Source organism: Ixodes scapularis, unplaced genomic scaffold, assembly GCF_016920785.2.
Source record: "Ixodes scapularis isolate PalLabHiFi unplaced genomic scaffold, ASM1692078v2 PGA_scaffold8__174_contigs__length_109621045, whole genome shotgun sequence".
Lineage (NCBI taxonomy): Eukaryota > Metazoa > Arthropoda > Arachnida > Ixodida > Ixodidae > Ixodes > Ixodes scapularis.
Genome location: NW_024609883.1, coordinates 11,076,527 through 11,096,412, shown reverse-complemented (window position 1 = coordinate 11,096,412; position 19,886 = coordinate 11,076,527). Strand labels below are relative to the sequence as shown.

General features: G+C 48.7%; 1 protein-coding gene across 2 annotated transcripts in view; it reads right to left on the bottom strand.

Annotated features, from left to right (window-relative positions):
• Nucleotides 1-3,329: 3,329 nt before the first annotated feature.
• The window catches only part of LOC115326317 (nuclear receptor subfamily 2 group C member 2), a 50,605-nt gene continuing 34,048 nt past the window's right edge, over nt 3,330-19,886 (bottom strand). For both annotated transcript variants that reach the window (XM_029987149.4, XM_029987150.3), the window contains 4 exons: nt 15,613-15,808; nt 13,689-13,969; nt 8,322-8,576; nt 3,330-3,510 (listed from right to left, as the gene is read on the bottom strand). In XM_029987149.4, the coding sequence (XP_029843009.2) occupies nt 3,485-3,510; nt 8,322-8,576; nt 13,689-13,969; nt 15,613-15,808 (758 nt within the window). In that variant the 3' untranslated portion in view covers nt 3,330-3,484. The remainder of the gene's footprint in view (nt 3,511-8,321; nt 8,577-13,688; nt 13,970-15,612; nt 15,809-19,886) is intronic.

The following is a 19,886-nucleotide window of genomic DNA, read 5'->3' as shown; positions in this document are numbered from 1 at the left end:
GTGAAAGCCGTTTACAACTCCCTGTAATGCCGAATTAGAGCACAGCTCTTGAGAAGGAGGGAAGGGTGCTGAGGGGGGGGGAGTCGCATGACCTCGGGGAGGGGGGGGTCACCAAAGGCACCCAAGGTCCTCCCAAAGGAACCCGAGGTCCTCAGAGGGGGGGCTTGCAGTTACGTCGACGTCGCTCAAGCCGGAAACGTGCGCCTAAGAGCTGCGCTCTAAAATGTTATCGTCCCCAGCGACCTGCATAGGTACTGGAGGCCAACGATTGCCGGCCACACTTGACAAAAGCCATCCGCCATAATGAACCCAGTTTTGCCGTGAGGGTCCGTCTCAAACGGTCGTCTAAGTACTTTCGATCGTCGTCCAGGGGCTGAACAGGGCCAAATCTGTCTGCGGTCTACACGAAACCACCCTAGTCTGCACGGAACCTGTTGCAACTTAAGAAGAAAACAAGTGCTTACAAGTTCTCTACTGTCCATGATTGTGGTTTCTTCCTCTCCACCCATGTTTTCAGCATTTGCTATGCTAATGTAGAGAGTGCAGGGCTTTGTAAGAACTTATCCCCAAACCACTTTTTGTTACATGTTTTTACATTTAGGCTACCCAGACGGGGTTATGCAGCAGGTTTACTAAAAAGGTCGTTTACAGTTTATTGTAAAAGCCAGGGGTAACTGTCCCCAGCAAATTTATTGATACCTAAGCCCGACAGAGTATTGCAATACAATGATACACGGTAAATGTATTTCACTACCAAGATACAAATACATTGTTCAAATGTATCTCAATGCAGATACAGATACTCCAGAGTATTTCCACGATGTCATTTCTGGTTCGACAATAGCAGCCAGTTTGCGATTATTCCCCGTAAGGCTTGCGACACAGTTTTGGTGGAAATGGGTAGGTTGAGGTGCATGATCACATTCGCAGACCTTGGCAGCTGTAGTTTTATGTCAGGCAGCTTCCTCTTGCTCTATTCTGCTCCATGTTTGCTTATGCTGATGCCATGACACAGTAGGGGGCTGTGTTTTTTTGCAAGACTTTGTTTTTTAGATATTTTTGCACATATTGTAGTGCAAGAACATCGGAAAGGCGTAGTAACAAACTCAAGAACAATACCAATGCTAATAGTGCTGCAAAATGCAAATATCTTGTTTTATGCGCAGCCCGTCTCGTCTCGAGAGCCCGCGTCCGAGATTACCGCGGGGGCTAGGAGTTCTGACAATGGTCCATTTTGTGTGGTTCGTCCCTCCTTGTAGTACGTATGCTACGCAGACAATCTTTTGATACTGTGGCTCTCGATACACCCCAAAAGATACAAATGCACCGGCAAGGTGGGCGCCAATAGTTTGCCCTATTTTGCTCTGCGATAGGTCTTCTATTATGTTGTGTAAATTGAAACATTTGATGTACAACCATAGTTATGCTCATCTATTGCAAAGTTACATTGTCTTTCATAAATCAAGGTTTATCACCAGATAATATACACATTGGTCAAAAATCTGTTCCGCTCCAGCCACCAGCGTTTTAGACCCGTCCAACTACGAATCAATTTCCAAAACAAATTCTCGCAACGAAACTTGTTTGGCAACGTTGACCTTTCAAATTTTCATCCGATAAATTCATGATGTAAAGACGCCTAGGTAGAACACTAGAGACTGATCGTATTGTTGATTAATGTTTTTAATGCTATCCTCGCCCCCCTGATATGTCCTGCTAGGGTCAGTAATCAATTGAATGCTGCTACAGTGGAATATTTTCGGACCACACAATAGACTGCCCTACCATTAAAAACAAATATAACTGGCAGGGTTACTGCAGAAGACTCGCAGGAAAGCAAACAAGGCCACACAAACATAAAAACAACAGCACCAGAGCCAACTCTGGCCATCTAGGCATACACTGCCATGATTGTGGGTGTGACGTTCACCTGCCATCCTGTACAATTTTAGGTAGGAATAGTAACCAATTAACTAGAGAAATTATCGAAGCTGAACATATCGCCAGGAATTATAAAAGCTGTATTAGTACACCATCTTTACATCCGACAGAAAAAGAGAAAAAAATTTTAGGCGTCTAGGGGATCGATGCGCGTGATTCGGGAAATTCGGTAGTGCAAGAGGTAGAAGAGGACGAAGTATATATAAAAATGAGTTGTTAGTCAGCGCGGTTTGTTTGAATTTTGCTTTATTTTTTGTGTGTAAGGAGCGAGTGTTATTTTCTATAGTGCGCTGTAGTGTGTAAAAAGGCCACACACCTGCCTTGTAATTATCGTCGGGCCACAGTCAGAAAATATATTGCGAGAAAAGTCTCTAATGTCCACGCTTGATCCAGTTTCATCGCACCAATCCTTCGCAAGTTTTCGCCAATCCCCGAAAAAAGGGTACGACAGTCGGCGATTTTATACAATCCCCGTTGAAACTCGACACCACCAAAAACTGACTCGCATATCTAGGGACAAAACCAGGTGAAATGCAGATTCCTTGGAAACTAATGCAAGCTGCTCTGCAAGATCAAGGGAGACACGGTTTTAGCCTCAAAATTGCTTTTCCAATTTCTCGGTTTCAAGTGAGCAGGCAAGTTCCACTGGGCACTAGACACAGACCACTGTTCTGTCCCACCGTCATTGCAATGTAGAGCTGCATCGGGTGTCTGTAAAAAAATGTTATAACTGTTTGTTTTCACCACAAAAATAAAACTATGCATAGCCGAATGTTCGGTCTGCGCCAAAAACCTAGCGCTCACGGTCCCGACCAGATGCTGGTTTAAGAACTATCATTATCTGACTAAAAAGTTCTGAGCAATGCCAACAAGTTTTCAAGGAGAAAATGGTGGCCCACAAAGCCCGCCAGCACGTGGAGACGAATGGCGTCTGCTACTAAGAACGAGCTCCCATTTCGTTGTTGAAAATTAGACTATCATTTACAACTTTTGAATTGGATAATGGCAAGCTGTAAAACTTTGGTATCTAATCTGGATCCCTAGCACTACATTAAGGCAGAGCCCGAGCATTCGGTGACACATGGTTTATTTTTGTGGTAAAAAACTTGGCAACCCTTTCTTTCAAACACCCAATATAATCTTAAATCCACCTTAGGCCCTCTACTTGGCACAACATCGTTTTCTGGAGAACACTCGGTGCTGCATCGGAACTGCTTTCATCACCGACTGAGCACAGAGTTCATGCTGTGTCGTGTGCACAGGCAAGAAATGGTGTGATCCCCTGGATCGGAGTGCCGATGCAGCACTGACAGAGCACAAAGTGAGTGCTTCGTCTATAGCGATTAGTTGGCGCTCTGGTGTACGTGTGAACAGGCCTGAGACCGACGGAGAAAGACAATGACAAGCGACTGTTTCCTTTTATTTAAAAGAAAAAATAATGTAGTGCTCTCGGCGTGGTGGGGGGCGACGACAGCCCTCCCCCACATTAAAGCTCGCAAAGGCACCTGTGGCCAACTGGAACGTGCCCGGCAGAAGTTCCTCCTCAGCTGGCTGCCTCTTGCAATGCACCTGCAGGGAGCAACCACCGTCCAGGTCAGAGCCCCTCAAGAAAATGCCACGGTCCTTAGGTTACTGGTCGGGAACCTTTTCCTGTCGCTATGGGCAAGTGTTCTTTAGGGACAAACTAAAGCGCCGAAGGCAGGCTGCCAATGTTAGGAGTCAACCCACCGGATCGCTCCGAGGGCCCGACGGATGCAAGGGGGGGTAAAGGGGAGGGAGGGGCATGCGCCATGAAGCACCGCGCTTAGCGACGCACCTTGACCCCTATCCCCCCCCCCTTGAGGATGCGCAGCAAAACAAACTCGTGGCATTGCTCGCATCTCTGTATTTAGTCTTTTGTTACTATGCCTGTCTCCACCTTCTTTTGTTTCTTCTTGTCGCCATTTTGCAACGGTATATGTGAGGTGTTGCGAGCATGTCGACGAAGCTGACCAGGCTTCCGGCAAAGATGAAATGTCTAGAAGTTCTAACGATGATTAAGTTTTGGGCAACGAGCTGTGATATAGGTGAGAGCGGTGTAAATCAAAATTTGTTTCTTTCGCCCAAACTTTCCTCCGTTTTTTAAAAAAAATATTGAGATCCCTTGCACCTTGTGAAGAGGAAAGTCTAGCAAAGCTGGCGCTGATTTGTTATGTCGGGCTGGGAGCAGCGGAATGGCAGTTTCACGTTGGCGGCGTGCCGATTCTCACTTTTGGGCTGTTTGGCTTCGGAGCGTACAACACGGGTATGACCCATGTGAAGTCTGAAGTCCAACCGATAAGGACGGTGGCGCGATCTTCGGCAGGTGGCCGCCAAAGAGCACGCAACATTGCATAATGTCGGGGAGAGAGACGCTGTGCGTAGGGAAGGCGCACGTGTGCGGCACTGGCGTCTGCAGCATTAACTGCTCTAAAGCAAAAGCCTAAAACAAATGGCATTTGCACACGTGTTCGTCAATGCTTTAGTTTGGTTATTTCCTTCAAATTTTTTATACGGTCAAGGCATGTGCGCGTGGCACCGGCGTCTGCAGCATTAACTGTACAAAATTGTTGGTCTACGCTCGGTCTGACCCCGGAGACGATCTGCCAGAACCTAGCCATAAACAGCTTCGCTGTAAAAACAGGTCGAGCTATATTCGAATTATTTATTTTATTCTCGGCGCGTGTAATATGAAGGCATCGACCTTCATTTGTGGTCGACCTGTATTCGAGCAAATATGGCACATGCCTTTCATCTCGTTTCTATGAACGACTCGCACCATGCAGGACTTTTTTGAGGGGATGGAAGTGTTAACATCACTGAGACACGGCTGTACCCAGTTCGTTTCCAAACTACTGTCTGTAGTCTGGACTGTGGACTTGTACCCTAAAATACCAAGCGTGTGCCCACGTCATAAAAAGTGGCTACCCCACACTTTTCAAATATCCGAGACGCAGGCAAAGGACGCATCAGGCGCCCACCCCAGCAAACTTCTAAGCCTACCGAGCTGACTGAGGTGCTCCTCCACGTCAGATGCTTCTCTGAGAAACAGGTGCAAAGCGGTAAAGCTTGACGTGACAATGCCGAGGCAAAGCGAGCCTGACGAGAGCAACGCGCCCATTTTAAAAATTAAAGGGACCATGAAATGATTTTAAAATCGAGTTTCATCCACCGCACGTCGTAAAAGGTGTGAAAAGAAACACAAAAACACAAAAATAGGGAGCCAAAAAAAATTATTTGCTATAGAACTTTTAAAAGAAAACTGGACTCTTTTGCGCCTTCCTTCCTTCGCCTGTTCACTACGATGCATCCGCGGAAATGGAGCACGTCAGCCAAATCCAGGTCGCCTATTGGGTAAGAGCCTACCTCACCAGCACCGCGATCGTAAACAATAAATAGCCGGCGAATGTTTCCTCAAAGTTTTGTTAAATAATATTCAGATCCACTTTTTGTAGCATAATTAGAGATGTGTGGCGAAAATTGCCAAATTTGATAATGCTGAGAGCCAGGCGCCATCTATCGTGTGGTAAACGAAGCAACTACTGCGCGTGCGCAGTAGGGCAGGGCCGACAGTTACTTGGGTGGCGGCGGCCGACGAACGTTTATTTTCTTTGTTTTCCTTCCTCTCAAAACTCTGACTGACTGAACGTTTATTTTTCTACGTGTTCTTCCCGCGCGTGCCGACTTCAAGCAGCAAGAAAACAGCACTTAAAACAGACCACGACGAACAAGAACGCTGGATCCACCGACTCCGACGAAGCGTATAGGCCTAGCAGGCATTCCGACTCGGCGCTGCGTTGCTTCGTTGCAAGACCGTCTGCCTACGATCGGCTGGCGTGCTAAATGGAATATGCCCGCGCGACCCTTGTGGACCCTTCCAGTATTATAGTTTGATCACTGACCTCAATTCTAGATTAAGAAGTGAGGTCAATCTCTTCCCCTTGTTTTCCGAGGCAGTGTTGACGAACACTCGTCGAAAAGGGACTCTCGTCGATTCTATCTTCTTGTTTTGTGTGATATAGAGCTGAAATAAACGCCATATGGATTACCTTCGTAACACGGTATGTACACTTTGTTATTGGTATGCCATTTTTATTCTGACAGACTGCACGTCACTGTCGAGCTATAACAGTTCGTGGGAGGTATACATACAACCCCGGTCCAACCTTTCTTTGCCGAGTGTCGCGTCAGTATCGAGTTGCAATCGTAAAAGAACGGTCCCGAAGCGCTTACAAACAGCGCGAATACAAGACTTCCATCAAGCGCGCGCGTCCGCTCCGAGTGTAAACAGGTATTTACGTGGCTTTTGCTGAAACTCGTAGTTCAAACGTATCTTTTTTAACGTCGGCTCGCTCCTGCATTTCCGAGGCCGCGAAAAACGCCATCTACGTCGCTTTGCAAACGACTGACACGGGCCGGCCTTTCTGCCAACAATGACGGGGTGGTTGACTTCTGGAGTCTTCACCGGAAGACTCGCTGCACTTCCGAACAGGCATACCGGCGTATGGGACTAGTCCCATGCTGTCGCTGTAGCGCAACATATCTCATTGAATTTCGCTCAGCTGCGATGCGGCGATGAGAGGCGCCGATTCAGGAAATACGTCTGTGACATCAGCGCAGCAAAACCTACCGGCGCACCCCAACTCGTTGCCGCTAACACTCCCATTCTCCTACTGCCGAGAGAACTTCCGGTTCCGGAAACGGCCTACGTCACGGCTTCTTTTGCGGTCAGTTGGAGAGAATGAAAAAGTCAATATTTCAATATTTTTTGTGTAAAAGTTAATAAACCGAGACGAAAACGGATGCCTGTTCGGCATTCAGTGAACATTGACGGTTTAATGTAAAAGTTACCTGGAAAAAGTAAAAAGGTCATTTCATGGTCCCTTTAAGGTCATCTGGCCAGTCCCCTTTCTGTACTGCTCCTATTCCGTTCTGTCGGATCAAACATGGGCCTTTTTTATCATGTGCCCTTTTGCTTTTCTGCTCTCACAGCTAATGAGTGCCCATCCCTCATTTTGTCGTGACTATCTCAAACTTCTGCCTGGTTGCCTGCTTGGTGCCTTACGGTATATTAACGAGGCAGAATTGTAGGACGGATCTATCCCCGAAAATTTGGTCTGTACGTCGGAATGTTTCCACGGTCGTAACATTGTGGCTCCGGGTTCAAAGTTTGCCTGACCAACATTTTCTCTTTCCGTTCGTTCTGCTACACCACACCGCCGTTCGTTTCCCGAGGCCTGCACCTGCAACGAATGACTGGCAACGAGGCAGGTGTAATTGGGGAGGCTAAAGGTTCAATGTGGCTAACTTGTGCCTACAACTTGCGGGAATTCCCTCGCTGCCACCCGTCTTAGAGAATGACACAGCACGCTGGTTCAACAGGAGAGCCGTTGCACGTACGCAGCGATGGTCTGTTATCGGCAGCGGAGTGCCGCTTGCGTGGCCAATGGCACTTGGACCCCTCACGGTGCGATTGGTCATAGATGATCTGGCGTGCGGGCCACCCGGTGCAGCGCTTTGCCCACAAACTAAAATAAAAGATACGCCACGCGTCCTGCGTCGACGGTAAAAAAGTTTGACGCTGCGTGCTGCGATTGCTTTTATGCAAGCTCTATGTTCAAGGAATTTCTAAGCCAGAACGCATGGTAACTATCGAGAACGAGCTGGAAATTTACAAAAAGGCCAACAGCCGGTAAAAAAAAAAAAAGCTAGGCAGGCGAGGTTCAAACCCAGTGCTTCTGCGAGATGGCCGCCTGCGTTGCAGGCTTACTCGCACGTGCAATTTCAACTACTCCGAAACACGGCCGTATCAGCTCTCACTCACAACTCCGACCCAGATGGTATGCCTCAATTTCAGAATGCTTCCAACTGCTCGATTGGGACGACGTGGTTAATGGGCCGAACTTGCGATACAAGCGGGTGAAAGTGCCGTTCATTTGCGAGAGTCTCCAACCTTTGCTAGGCATCTCTGCCAGCCACCTCAATGGCTCTGAAGCCGCAAGCCCCAGGTGGTGGGTTCGAACCTCGTCCAAGGTGCTCGCAATCCAGACGGAGGCCCATTGCCGAGAAGGCACAAAGTAACAGAGATTTCGGTCACATGTCCAAAGATCCCCGAGGGATCGAATTGAATCCTCGGTCCTTTGCCGGGGCCGCCAGATGTCCCTTGTTGGTTTGCCGTGCAAAACCGCCAAATTTTGTTTGATTGCCCCCCCCCCCCACCTGCTGTTCTCCTCGGCACGCGGCAACATGTGCGCGCGCGCGTGCAACCAATCTGCGCTACGGGCATCCGCATTAAATTGCACACGCCTCCCCGTGGTTCGAGCTGCTACCTGCGTTAAATGGGACCTCTCCGGAGCGCTCACCGGGCTCCATCTGGTGGGGCTCCATGCGCAGGATGTAGGGCAGGATGCTGTCGATGCGCACGCTGCCGATGAGGCCCGCAAAGAAGAGCTCCTCGGTGAGGGCCGGCCGCAGGGAGCGCACCGCCGACAGCCGCAGCAGCAGCCGGGGCAGCCGCTGCTCCCAGTCCGGCCCCGAGCGGGCTCTCAGCTCCTGGCACGCCCGCTCCTGGAGCTGCTCCAGCCGGCCGCACCAGCTGCGCTCCACCCCCGGCCGGTCTGCACAACATGGTCGCACTCATCACTGCATTGCTACTTAGTAAGAGAACAACTTTGCTCGGCTACGGTATTGACACATCTTTACTATAGAGAGTCATAGTACTGCGTAGCGATGTAACTACTTCAAAGTGGGAATGATTCTGAAATCATTCCCTACTTCTGCAACCTACAAATGGAATGGCAACAGGGACGGAAGGAATAAAACGGGAATAAAATAAGATACCTTTCGCCCAGAATGAAGTGGGAACGAAAAAGATCAGTTCTTATGCGACCTGCATCGATTTTCAGCTAAGACCTGCAAGATGCGACAAGGCGACTGCTGTGACCATGCACAGTTACAGCATTAGAGCTGGCACCGTAGCAATTGCACTTTGTTGGCGGTTTTCTGTTCTTGTCAGTGTACAAAGGCTTGGAGCAGGTATAAGTGACGTTTCTTCGAATAGTGTACAGCGGTGCTATTGTACAGGTACCTGAAGCAGACAGCAAGATTGCTCCACTTTGGGCCACGCACGAACTAGACATTTCTAAGGTCTTGTTAATAAACAAGCTGGCCATGTATCTCCTATAACAGGAGGGCATGCAAACTACCGTTCATGAAGAGAAGGGGCGTTTTTAATTTTTGCCATATGCTGAGAGCTTTTTTCGCTTGACTGCGCGACTGATGTCTGCGGTGCCACCAGGCGCACCAAGTGTTTTGTGTGACCACTGCTCAGCTTAGTAAAGTCAGTGCTTAAGGAATGCGCCTTGCATATTTTTGCAGACGTCTATGCATTTGACAATGTCAGCTTTACATTGCATTTGCCATTTTTCGAGTTTAGAAATTAAAAGAACAAAAAGGAACCGTTTAGCCATTTCAGGAGTTGGAATGGGCCCAGTGTCTCCGTTCCTAGAAATTGAAATGGATGGATGGATGGATCGATAAATTTGAATGGCTATACCCTTTGTAACGGGCGGTAGCTCGCGCCACCTAACCTAGTCTGAAAAGACAAACATATGATTCCTCCCCCTCTCCCCCTTCTAAGACCAATTTTTTCCTCCTAACTTCACCAGGCAATGTGGGACATCGCCAGGATGACCTTTGGGGGATCGGTCAAAAAAAAAAAACTATAAACATCACCCCCTGCCTCTTCCCCCCGGCGAGGGAGTCGCCAATCTTCCTCTGGTCAAACCTTGTCGGTGTTACCCCAGCACCGGACCCACTGGGGGACAGGGTTGAGACTTTGGGCCGGAGCCACGCAGGAGGGAGTCCCAATTTTTCTCTGTCCCGCCTGTCCCCAGCTGTGCTAGTCAGTTGTGCATCATTCAATTTTTCCTAGATAATTTTGACCTACCTTCTAACCGCCTCTTTGTTACTGTGATCCCCTTCTATCGTCGCCCGCAAAAACAAAAGCTCCGAACAAATTTGTATTCCTTTCAGGGAGGGCAGAGCAAAGTCCCGTGCGCCTCAAAACGAAGTGATCTAGTGTCTCGCTCTCATGGCGGCACACAATGTGTCAGTCTCCTGAAAATCGGCCCTATACGTCCTCGTCCTCAAAACTCCCATTCTGGCCTCGAACAGTAAAGAACTTCCCACTGAATTGTCAAATGCATTTTCCTTCCTTATGTCCTGTTTTTGTGACCTGGACATTGTTAGAGCCGATTGCTCCCACATTCTTCATTTTCCTTTCTGCCTCCTTCACTCCCTTCTCCACTGACGTAGTCTGCTCAGCCTCTTCACTAGTGAGTAGGTATTTAAATGTAAGCTTTCGGGTTCGGTTTGTCCATTCGTGTTTAAACTTTTCACGTATAAATACTTGTACACCTTCCGTGCCCACCGCGTGTCATCCATTTCAGTCAACCTTTGTTCAAATTTCAGCTCACTAATTGCCTCCCTACTCTCAAAAGACGACCAGCCCATGTCCCTCTGTACACCCTCATTTGGTGTCTTTCCATTTTCTCCCAGTGCCAATCTGCCTACGCTTCTTTGCCGAATTTCTAATCCTGACTGAATATCTGATTTCATGCACAGTGCTGCATTGCCAAAAGAGAGTCCTGATACCATCACTCTTTTCCATATACCTCTGTCCACTTCATATCGATTATAGTTCCATAATGCCTTGAGCTTCATAATAGATGAATTTCTTTTCCCTTTTCTGATTATATTCTCCTCGTCTTCCTCTAGATATTTCCTTCCCTCATTGAGCCAGACTCCCAGATATTTGTATTTCCCTACTTGGTCTATTTCAATGTCTTGTATCCTCAGGGGTTCCCTCTTTTCGTCGTTAAACACCATTACTGCAGACATGTCGCAACTAAAGCTCATGCCCAATGTGTCCCCTTCCTCTCCACATATTCCAGCTAGTTCTTGTAATGTATCCCGGTTTTCTGCCATGAGTACTGTGTCATCCGCATACTTCGGTCCTGGTATTACTTGCAATACATTTCTCCCCTCCTTCCATATAACTCGCATCAAAACCTAAGTTGCTCTGCTCCAATTTCTTTTCCACTTCACTGAAATATATCACGAAGAGCAGAGGTGACAGTGGACAGCCCTGCCTGAATCCTCTTTTTATTGCTGCGGGTTGTGTAGTTTCTGCTTCCCATGTTATCACTACCGTATTGTCTGTGTACACCTGCTGAAGAAACCCAACCAAGTTTGCATCTAAGTTATATTTAAGGTTCCGCATTTTCGGTTTTTATTTTTTCAAAATTCAAAGCACTTTTTTCTGTGTTTATTTTAAGATTCAATTTTCTGTTTCTTTCGGTGTATATTTATGTCCACAAAAGTTTACCAGTATTTTTCGTTGAATATGAAAGAAACACCATCGGACACCGGATCAGATGATCCTTGAAACATTGATACTTGTAATCCCTCAAAGAATAACGACACAGATACATGAAAAAAAAAAAAAAAAAGAACATTGACACTTTATTTGGCAAATGTGTACAACTAAAAAAAAACAAGAAAAAAAAAATGCAGAAGTACGAATAAGTCAGTGCCCAAAAACATGGAACTTCACCTTCTGTACATCAGGATTATGTGATCTTATTATGTAAACACACATGTACTTTCCCAGGTTCTTCTTTCCTGTTAATGACCCTGGTCTTCGAGAATACCCTTTCAACATTAACACTGGACACTGGTACGCTGAGGAGATGAAGCGCTGCCTGATCCAAAATCGGCCAATCAACCAAATGTGACCACCAAAAGAGACATGGCGCAACCGTTTTGAAGCACAACATATTTCATGCACTCCCTAAACTCTGGCTGCAGATCTTGCATGAAGCTAAAAACTTTCAACTAGCCAACACCCAAACTTCTTTTTTTTAGGACCAGGAATTTGACACATTAAGCCCGATCACAGAAAGGACACAGATGTCCCGTGAAGGCCAGTCCAAGATCTCTTTTGTTGCATGTTGAACCTTGGGAGAGGGCAATCACAAAGACGTCACACAATGTCAAACCTTGCAAAGCCCTCTCTCCCCCCATCCCCCCCCCCCCCCCCCCCCACCCATCTCGACACGACCCTAAAAAGCTGGCCATATTAGGTTAAAACAGTATTTCAGAGAATGAATTTGGCTGACTTTTATTGCTTTAAACCGAAAACGCCAAACCTAAAAACTGACCTTTTGCGGTTAACACTGAATTTGCGAAAATGGATTCGGCATACTTTTAACGGTTTAAACCGAAAACTCTGAACCCTAGATATAATCCTTCAGCTAACCCCAGAAGTTTTCCTGGCTCACATTATCATATGCTCCCTTGATGTCCAGATAAGTTAACCATAAAGGGGTTTGGTTCTTCATTGCTATTTCTATACACCAACTCATGTTTACAAACAATCCGGAGTGCCCCTAGCGGACGCCACCGGCGCTGTGCATGCGCGATGGGGGTTGTGGGCAAGAAGCTCGCCGTCGCCCATAAACAAACCATTGAAATGCGATGTTGTCGACGTCGGAGAAGTGTCCCCCTGCCCTTTTTCGCACTCGAATTGTTGATTCTACATCTTCCTGGCGATGTCTGACTACTTGAGCGGCGTCAGCGAAATTACCGAGGCTCGTTCCACCGCAAAACTTTGCGTGAATAATGTGACATGTGCCGATTCATTCCGCGTGGACGCCGCAGTATGTACGCTAAAGCCTGATTCGCATGATGCGATTTCGCTCGCAATTTTCAGTCGCGACGCCACTCGGGCTGCAAAAGCGTGAACCGTAGCTGAGATAGTCAACGTCGATACGGAAAATCACAACTAGAATCGGACCAAGTGAATTAGGGATAACAAGTCGGTGATGGTCACTGGCAACAATAATCAACATCTTTTTGTATCTACTGTTTACATCGAGCCTGCTTACCAACCTTCAAACTTAGGTCTTTTGAGGCCTGCCCTTACTTCTTATAACAAGTACCGGGCCAACATTTGGTCTACGGGCCGGCGTCGTCTAACACAGCAGACGACAAGCAGAAACGTTTGAAAGAGCAGACGGCTAGTTCGAACGATCAGGCGACCGTTTGAACTTGAAGACGCACTGAACATAGTCTGCAGGTGGTCGGACAACTTGATGGTTTTCTGGCGTTCATGTTGGAACAAAACAAATAAATCTGATGACCACAAGTATCCGTGAATTCAACCCAAAGTGCTTCCCGCCCAAGCAATCGTTGTCCGGCGGCGTCTGCTTTTACCTTTTCACGGCACATATCCAGATTCTCGGACGAACCAAGCATGTGAAAACCGACCTTCAAACCTTTCTCGACTCTTTTGGTACGGCCCCAGTCCCGGCGTTTTGACGAGAAGGCAGATTTTTGTCTGGTTCCTTTCAAAAGAATGCAGGAATACACGTCTGGCATGGGGACTTCTGACCATAGCCCCAGACCGGAGGTGCGACGGATGCGCCACCGAGTTGAGTTATTGTATACATTGAGTGGTGACAAAAAAACTTATCTTCCAGCCTTGTATCTCTTTGGAATTGAAATTATTTAGTGTTGCGCGAAAATTTGAATAAAAAATTATTCAATATTTGCATTGAGAAGAAAACTGCGATATTAATATTTTTCAGAGTGCACTACAGCACGACGGTCGGAGACGCGCCCTAGGGGTCAAAAACGCAGTGGACTCATTCCGTCCAACCTCTCACCTGGGCAGAAGAGCACCATGACCCTGAGCAGGGCGTACTCTCGGTCGTCCAGGCGTAGCCGCTGCAGCGCCCCGACCAGCCGCTGCAGAGTGGCCACGTGCTCCGCCACCAGGCCGCGCTGGGACGTCCCTGAGCCGCCGTTCTTGGGGGACGCCGTGCGCAGATGGGAGGCCAGGGCGGACAGCAGGGCGGGCAGGGAAAGCTGTTCCGCACACTGCGCCAGCCCCAGGGTGAACAGCTCGCTCCAGGCCGAACGCACCAGCGTCAGCTGCAGGGACATCCTGCGTGCGGCCAGAAGGGAACCTGCTGGACCTCTGCACGTTTCAAACGCGCGAGGTGTGGTGGCCAAGTGCACGCTTGGCGTGCAAACGGCAACTGCTCTCGGAACGGGGACTCTCCTCGGCGTGTGCTCAGAGGCAGCAATGTACAGTGCTCAGCAAACTTATCTGGAACACATGCTAAGCCTACTCTTGGCTTGTTCCATTTTGTTTTATTCTCCGTCTGCGTGCATAGCTGGCGCTAGCCCTAGGCTATTTCTCTTTGTGTCCCACTATGTCCGTAGCATACCTTCAGTTCAGATTAATATGCACAGTTCTCTCATTTTTTTTTTTCTGCATTCAATATTCCACAAGTGTTCCGTATAAGTTTGACGAGCACTGTACACTATGCAAACAGTGGGTGAACCTAGGTGAAGAGAGAGGAGTGAGAGACGCTGCTGCAAAGCATGAGCGGGGGGAAGGGAACACCAGCCACGGGACAACAGCTGCCACTATGCAGGAGGTGACCGACGGTCCCAAGCACCAGCTTACGGACAATCCGCTCGGTGGGACCTGTAATGTGTGCGGGAGTGAGCCAAGGCATTCTAAATGCATGGCATTTAGAATGCGTTTGGAATCTCCCAAAGAGACAGTAAATTTTGCATGTCTTCTGTAGCAGAGGGGAACAAGCTTTTCAACAATGCAACTCCCAAAGTTGAGGGTTCAGAGGCTGAGTGTATTAGAGTCTGTTGTGGGTCCCGAATAGCATGACAAGCTCCTTGAAGTCCTCCACTCTTTCCATTTTACCACAGCGAATGCTGGGGAGGAAACCAGCTCTGGGCATCCAGATCACGGCAAGCAGAGGGGTAGGGGCCTCTCTTCACATTTTCCTTTCAACGTACAATAACACCACAGCCAGTGGTGCGTGTACGGCGAGGGGAAGGTAGTATGCCCCGTGGGATGTCTCGTGTCTCGGCCGTGGGTGAGAAATTCGGCCGGTGCAGTGCCACCGCTAGGCTGGGGTCCTTAAAGTGTGTCACGCAACGGCGATACTTACAACCTCGGGCCAGTATTATGCTCGCGAAAACTAAGACGGGCAAGGTGGGGACTGTACCCAGGATCGCTGGGTCCCGCCGCACGAGCTTTCGCTCGACACACTCCGAGCCGTGGTGCGCATGCTCGGCCATGGGGGTTTTACGCGCCAAATTATTGAAGGGCGTCGGTACGCCCCAGCGGAGGGCTGAGGATTCGTTCAGATGACAAGGGGGGGGGGGTGACTCTCGACGTGCAACCGAAAACGGCGCCTCCGCAAGTTCGTCCTTCTTTTGCGGGGGTTGTGGCGACGTCAGAAAGACGCCGAGCTCCGATTGGCTCTGAATGAAGAATAATGGGTAGACCTCAAGGCAGCTTGCTTCGAGGTCTGCCCACCATCCTTCAATCGGAGCTCGGCATCTTTCTGACATCGCCGCAATTCCTGTGCAAGAAGCAGACGACTTGCCCTCCGCAAGGCTTCCGACGGATCAAAGGCACCTCGACCAGAATTCGAAACTGCCACCCAGAGATCCGTAGGCAGGCGCTTCATGGTCGGAGCCGTTTAAGCGTCCGCGTTTTTACGCCGGAGCTACCACACCTCGTACGACGGGGCAGGGCGGGGTGCGCCTACTCACGGCAGCTCCTCGAAGGCCGGCAGGGAGCGTGCCCAGTGGAGGGAGCGGAAGAGTAGCCGGGAGGCGCTCTCGCACACGTAGTGCACGTTGAGGGCTCCGCCGGGGGGACTCTCGGGGAGGGTCAGCTGGAAGGGGACCAGCTCCTCCGACACCAGGGGGCCCCACGAGTTGGACGGGGGAGGGCTCAGCCGGGATCCTGGAGCAGGAGAACAACGGCACCAGTTCGCACCCGGTTTGCTAAAGCTGCACCCGCACCGCTCGCACATCTAACAAAGGACGTTCGCTGCAGACGCCGATGACAAAGTTATTTGTGGACATGCCTCGAGTATGTTCGAAGCAGGTTTGCTTCACGTATATGTATGCTTCCAACGTGTCCGCACAGAGTTTTAAAGCGGGAAATGCTTTAAAACTGTCTGCAGAAATTGCTCGCCCCGAGCCTAAGCAATTTTTGTATCCTGGCCCGGACGGCCGCCTGTACAAATAGGCCTAGGCCCGAATGCGATGTCACGTCGTGTTAAATTATGCGCGCGGTCTGCAGTACCGGTACGAGCGAGTTAGCAGCGACTTTTGCAATTTTGTCCACGTTTTGCGCGCTCAATATCGGTTCCCGTGGCTTGAGATCGTAACGAGTTTTCGCATTTTTTGTTCACAATCTGCGCACGCTATCGGTTTTCATGGTACGCAAGTTTGTAGTCGGCTTCCGCGTGTTCATCATACTGTGAAACACGACTCAACTGCATCCACAATCTCCAGTATCTTCTTCTGTCACACGGGAGTTTGTAGCAAATTTTCGCGCATTTATCGCGTAGCAAAACGCAAATGTACAGCATCCGCGATATGCTGTATTACCGTATTAACTCCCATAATAAAAGCACTCGCATAATGATTGCACCCCCACAATGGGTACTGTAGGAAGTCGCATACTGCCGCCGATTCGCCATTTCCCACGTGGTCCGTCAACAACCCAAGTCCAGCCCGGTTCTTTCACAACAGCGGGATTCCACTCCCCTTTTAATGACACATAAAACACAACGCTCAAGACACTCAATCTAAACTACAAATACACACGACATTACACAAATATTCACATACGCATAAAGCCAAAGCTAAACACAAAAAGGGCCCCCAGGCCTCGTGTCCCGCATTTACCCCAAATCCCGTCGCACGCACTTGGCTGTCCCAGAGCCCGCCCGGAGTCCTAAGAGACTTTTGCCCCCATTTCCCCGACTATACACCTACTCATGTTTACAAACAAACCGGAGCGCCCCTAGCGGACATCACCGGCGCCGCGCATGCGCGATGGGGGTGTGGGCAAGAAGCTCGCCGTCGCCCATAACCAAACCATTGAAATGCGATGTTGTCGGCGTCGGTCTGAGTCCCCCTGCCCTTTTTCGCATTCGAATTGTTGATTCTACATCTTCCTGGCGATATCTGACTACTTCAGCGGCGTCAGCGAAATTATTGAGGCTCGTCACACCGCAAAACTTCGCGTGAATAATGTGACGTGGCGATTCATTCCGCGTGGACGCCGCAGAATGTACGCTAAAGCCTGATTCGCAGGATGAGATTTCGCTCGCAATTTTCAGTCGCGACGACGCTCGGGCTGTAAAAGCGTGAACCGTAGCTGAGATGGTCGACGTTGATACTGAAAATCTCAAGCAGAATCGGACCAAGTGAATCAGGCATAACAAGTCGGTGATGGCCACTGGTAACAATTATCAATACATCCTTTTATCTACTGTTTACATCGAGCCTGCTTACCAACCTTCAATCTTAGGTCTTTTGAGGCCTGCACTTACTTCTTATCGTTAGTACCGGGCCCACGTTTGGTCTACGGGCCGGTGTCGTCTAAAAGAGCAGACGACAAGCAGAAACATTTGAAAGAGCAGACGACAGTTCGAACAGTCAAGCGGCCCTTTTGAACTTGAAGACGCACTGAACGTAGTCCGCAGGTGGTCCGTACAACTTTGCAGTTTTTCGCCGTTTATGTTAGAACAAAACAAATAAATCTGATAACCAGAAGTATCCGTGAATTCAATCCAAAGTGCTTCCCACCCAAGCAATCGTGGTCCGACGGCGTCTGGTTTTCCCTTTTCACAACACATATTTACCTTCTCGGACGAACCGAACACATGAAAACTGGCCTTCAAACCTTTCTAGACTCTTTTAGTACAGTCCCAGTCGCGGCGTTTTGACGAGAAGGCAGGTTTTTGTCAGGTTCCTTTCAAAACAACGCAGGAATACACGTCTGGCATGGGGACTTCTGCCCACAGCCCCAGACCAAAAGTGCGACCGACGCGCCACCACCGCGCCGTGACGTAACAGAGATGAGTTTGTGTATATCTCGATCGATGGGCGAGGAGGTTTATATTCGCAAGCCGTGGGGTGCCTGCAGCGCCGTACAGTAGCTAGGAGAGAAAGCGGCACGTCGGGAGCCGAATTCGAGATCCCGATCGACCCTGCGGCGACACGACCATGTGATCATGTCCGAGGCGAGGCAACTGCATAGCCGCATCGCGGCAACGATGCCAGAGAGGTTTGAAGTGCGCCCTCGTGAATGCACGGTGCGCCATAGTACCAATATTTTGACTTCTTTTTTTCCCTCGCGTAATGAATGCACCTCCAATTTTCGGCTCTGCAAGTCTCAAACTGCATCCAACTTAGCTATCCACTAAGTCAATTTTCCTTTGCCGCCAAGCAGTCAGGCCAAGTCAAGCCAAGCCAAGCCGCTCTCGTAATGGCTGCAAGTGCATAGTTGTGCAAGTGATGAACCGTGAAAGCGAGTGGCGCCGACACTTGACGATGCCTGGGTCGAGGTATCCCCCAGCCCCGGACATTATTTGCCTATCCGATGCATTGATGTCAACAAACACGCCGTCGTCTGTGGTCTGCTTTCAGACAGTGAAATTGTGAAAGTGGTTAGGCCTAATTTCTAGGGTTGTGCGAATATTCGAAAGCTTCGAATATTGAAGCGAATAATGCCATATTCGATTCGGACTTCGAAGCGAATAGTACTATTCGGAAACTTCGAATATTTTTGAAGTATTTCGAAGTTTGAACACGGTGCAAACCATAACCTTATTCAAAAGAGGTACCCTAGTTACACGAGCGCTCTCGACTGCCGTTGAGTCAACGATAGTTGACTCAATCGCAATCGGCCAGAGTTAAACGGCGGCTCCAACTTTCATCGAGCCGCTAATCAAACCTCAGTTCAACTGAACGGACTTCCCCAACGGAGGTAAAATGGCACCTATTTACGGGACTGCAGCCGCCGACCACGTTTGCGAGGCACTTACTGTTTCCGAGTGCAGGGGGAGGCGCCCAGAAAGAATCGTGGCAGCAAACATTCCAGGAAGGAATAGGTTTAGGCGTCCGAGCTGCCGCTAAAACAATCCCGGCTAGCCGGCGAGCCACCAAGCGAGCGAAGATGACGGAGGGAACTAGTTTCGTTTTAGCTTCAACTGTGTTCTTGAGAGCCGCAAAAGATGACATTCCCGTCAGAAACTGTGTGACCGTGTGCTACGATTGCCAGAGCCTGACTTATTTTTGTCCTCTTGCCTCTGAGTACACTTAAACTAATTTCCCACATGCTGCACACCTAACGCGTATGCCGCTGCTACCGTTACTGAGCTGCCCTGCGTAGAAAATATTGATGGTGATACCGATAGTTTCTCCAATTTGGAAAATATCCTCATTTTGAGAGTTATGATACCTCTCGAATACCGTAATTGTTTTCTTGGAATTAAGTCTGACACGGTTTTGAAATGTCATTCAAAAGTCGAAATCGCGATGCTCTAAGCCAGGGGTCTCCAAACTTTTTGGCTAAGGGGCCGGATGGAGGCTGTCTCGAGGGCCGGAAATATAAATGGGCAGATGTAAATTATAAAAATCTAAATAAATCTAAAATAAAATCTAAATGGTAGCCTAGAAAACATGTTGAAGATGACACGGATAGCTAAGCCATATCAATGTGCAAATTATTCAAGTTCTATTTTGTAAATTGTCTCACTTTTAAATTAGCAAATGTAAATTATTCGCTTCGCTTCGAAATTATTCGCTTCGATTCGAAACTATTCGTTGAAATTAATTATTCACTTCGTATTCGCTTCGAAGTGAAAATTCACTATTCGCATCCCTACTAATTTCATATACTCCGGGTAAATGCGTCTATTTAGTCTGTAACAGAACGGCGCACCGAGGTGCACGCTGCATCGAAGGTTAAGAGCGTCCGGTACCCCTGGTAACAGCAGTTTCCGTGAACGAAACTTGCTTCA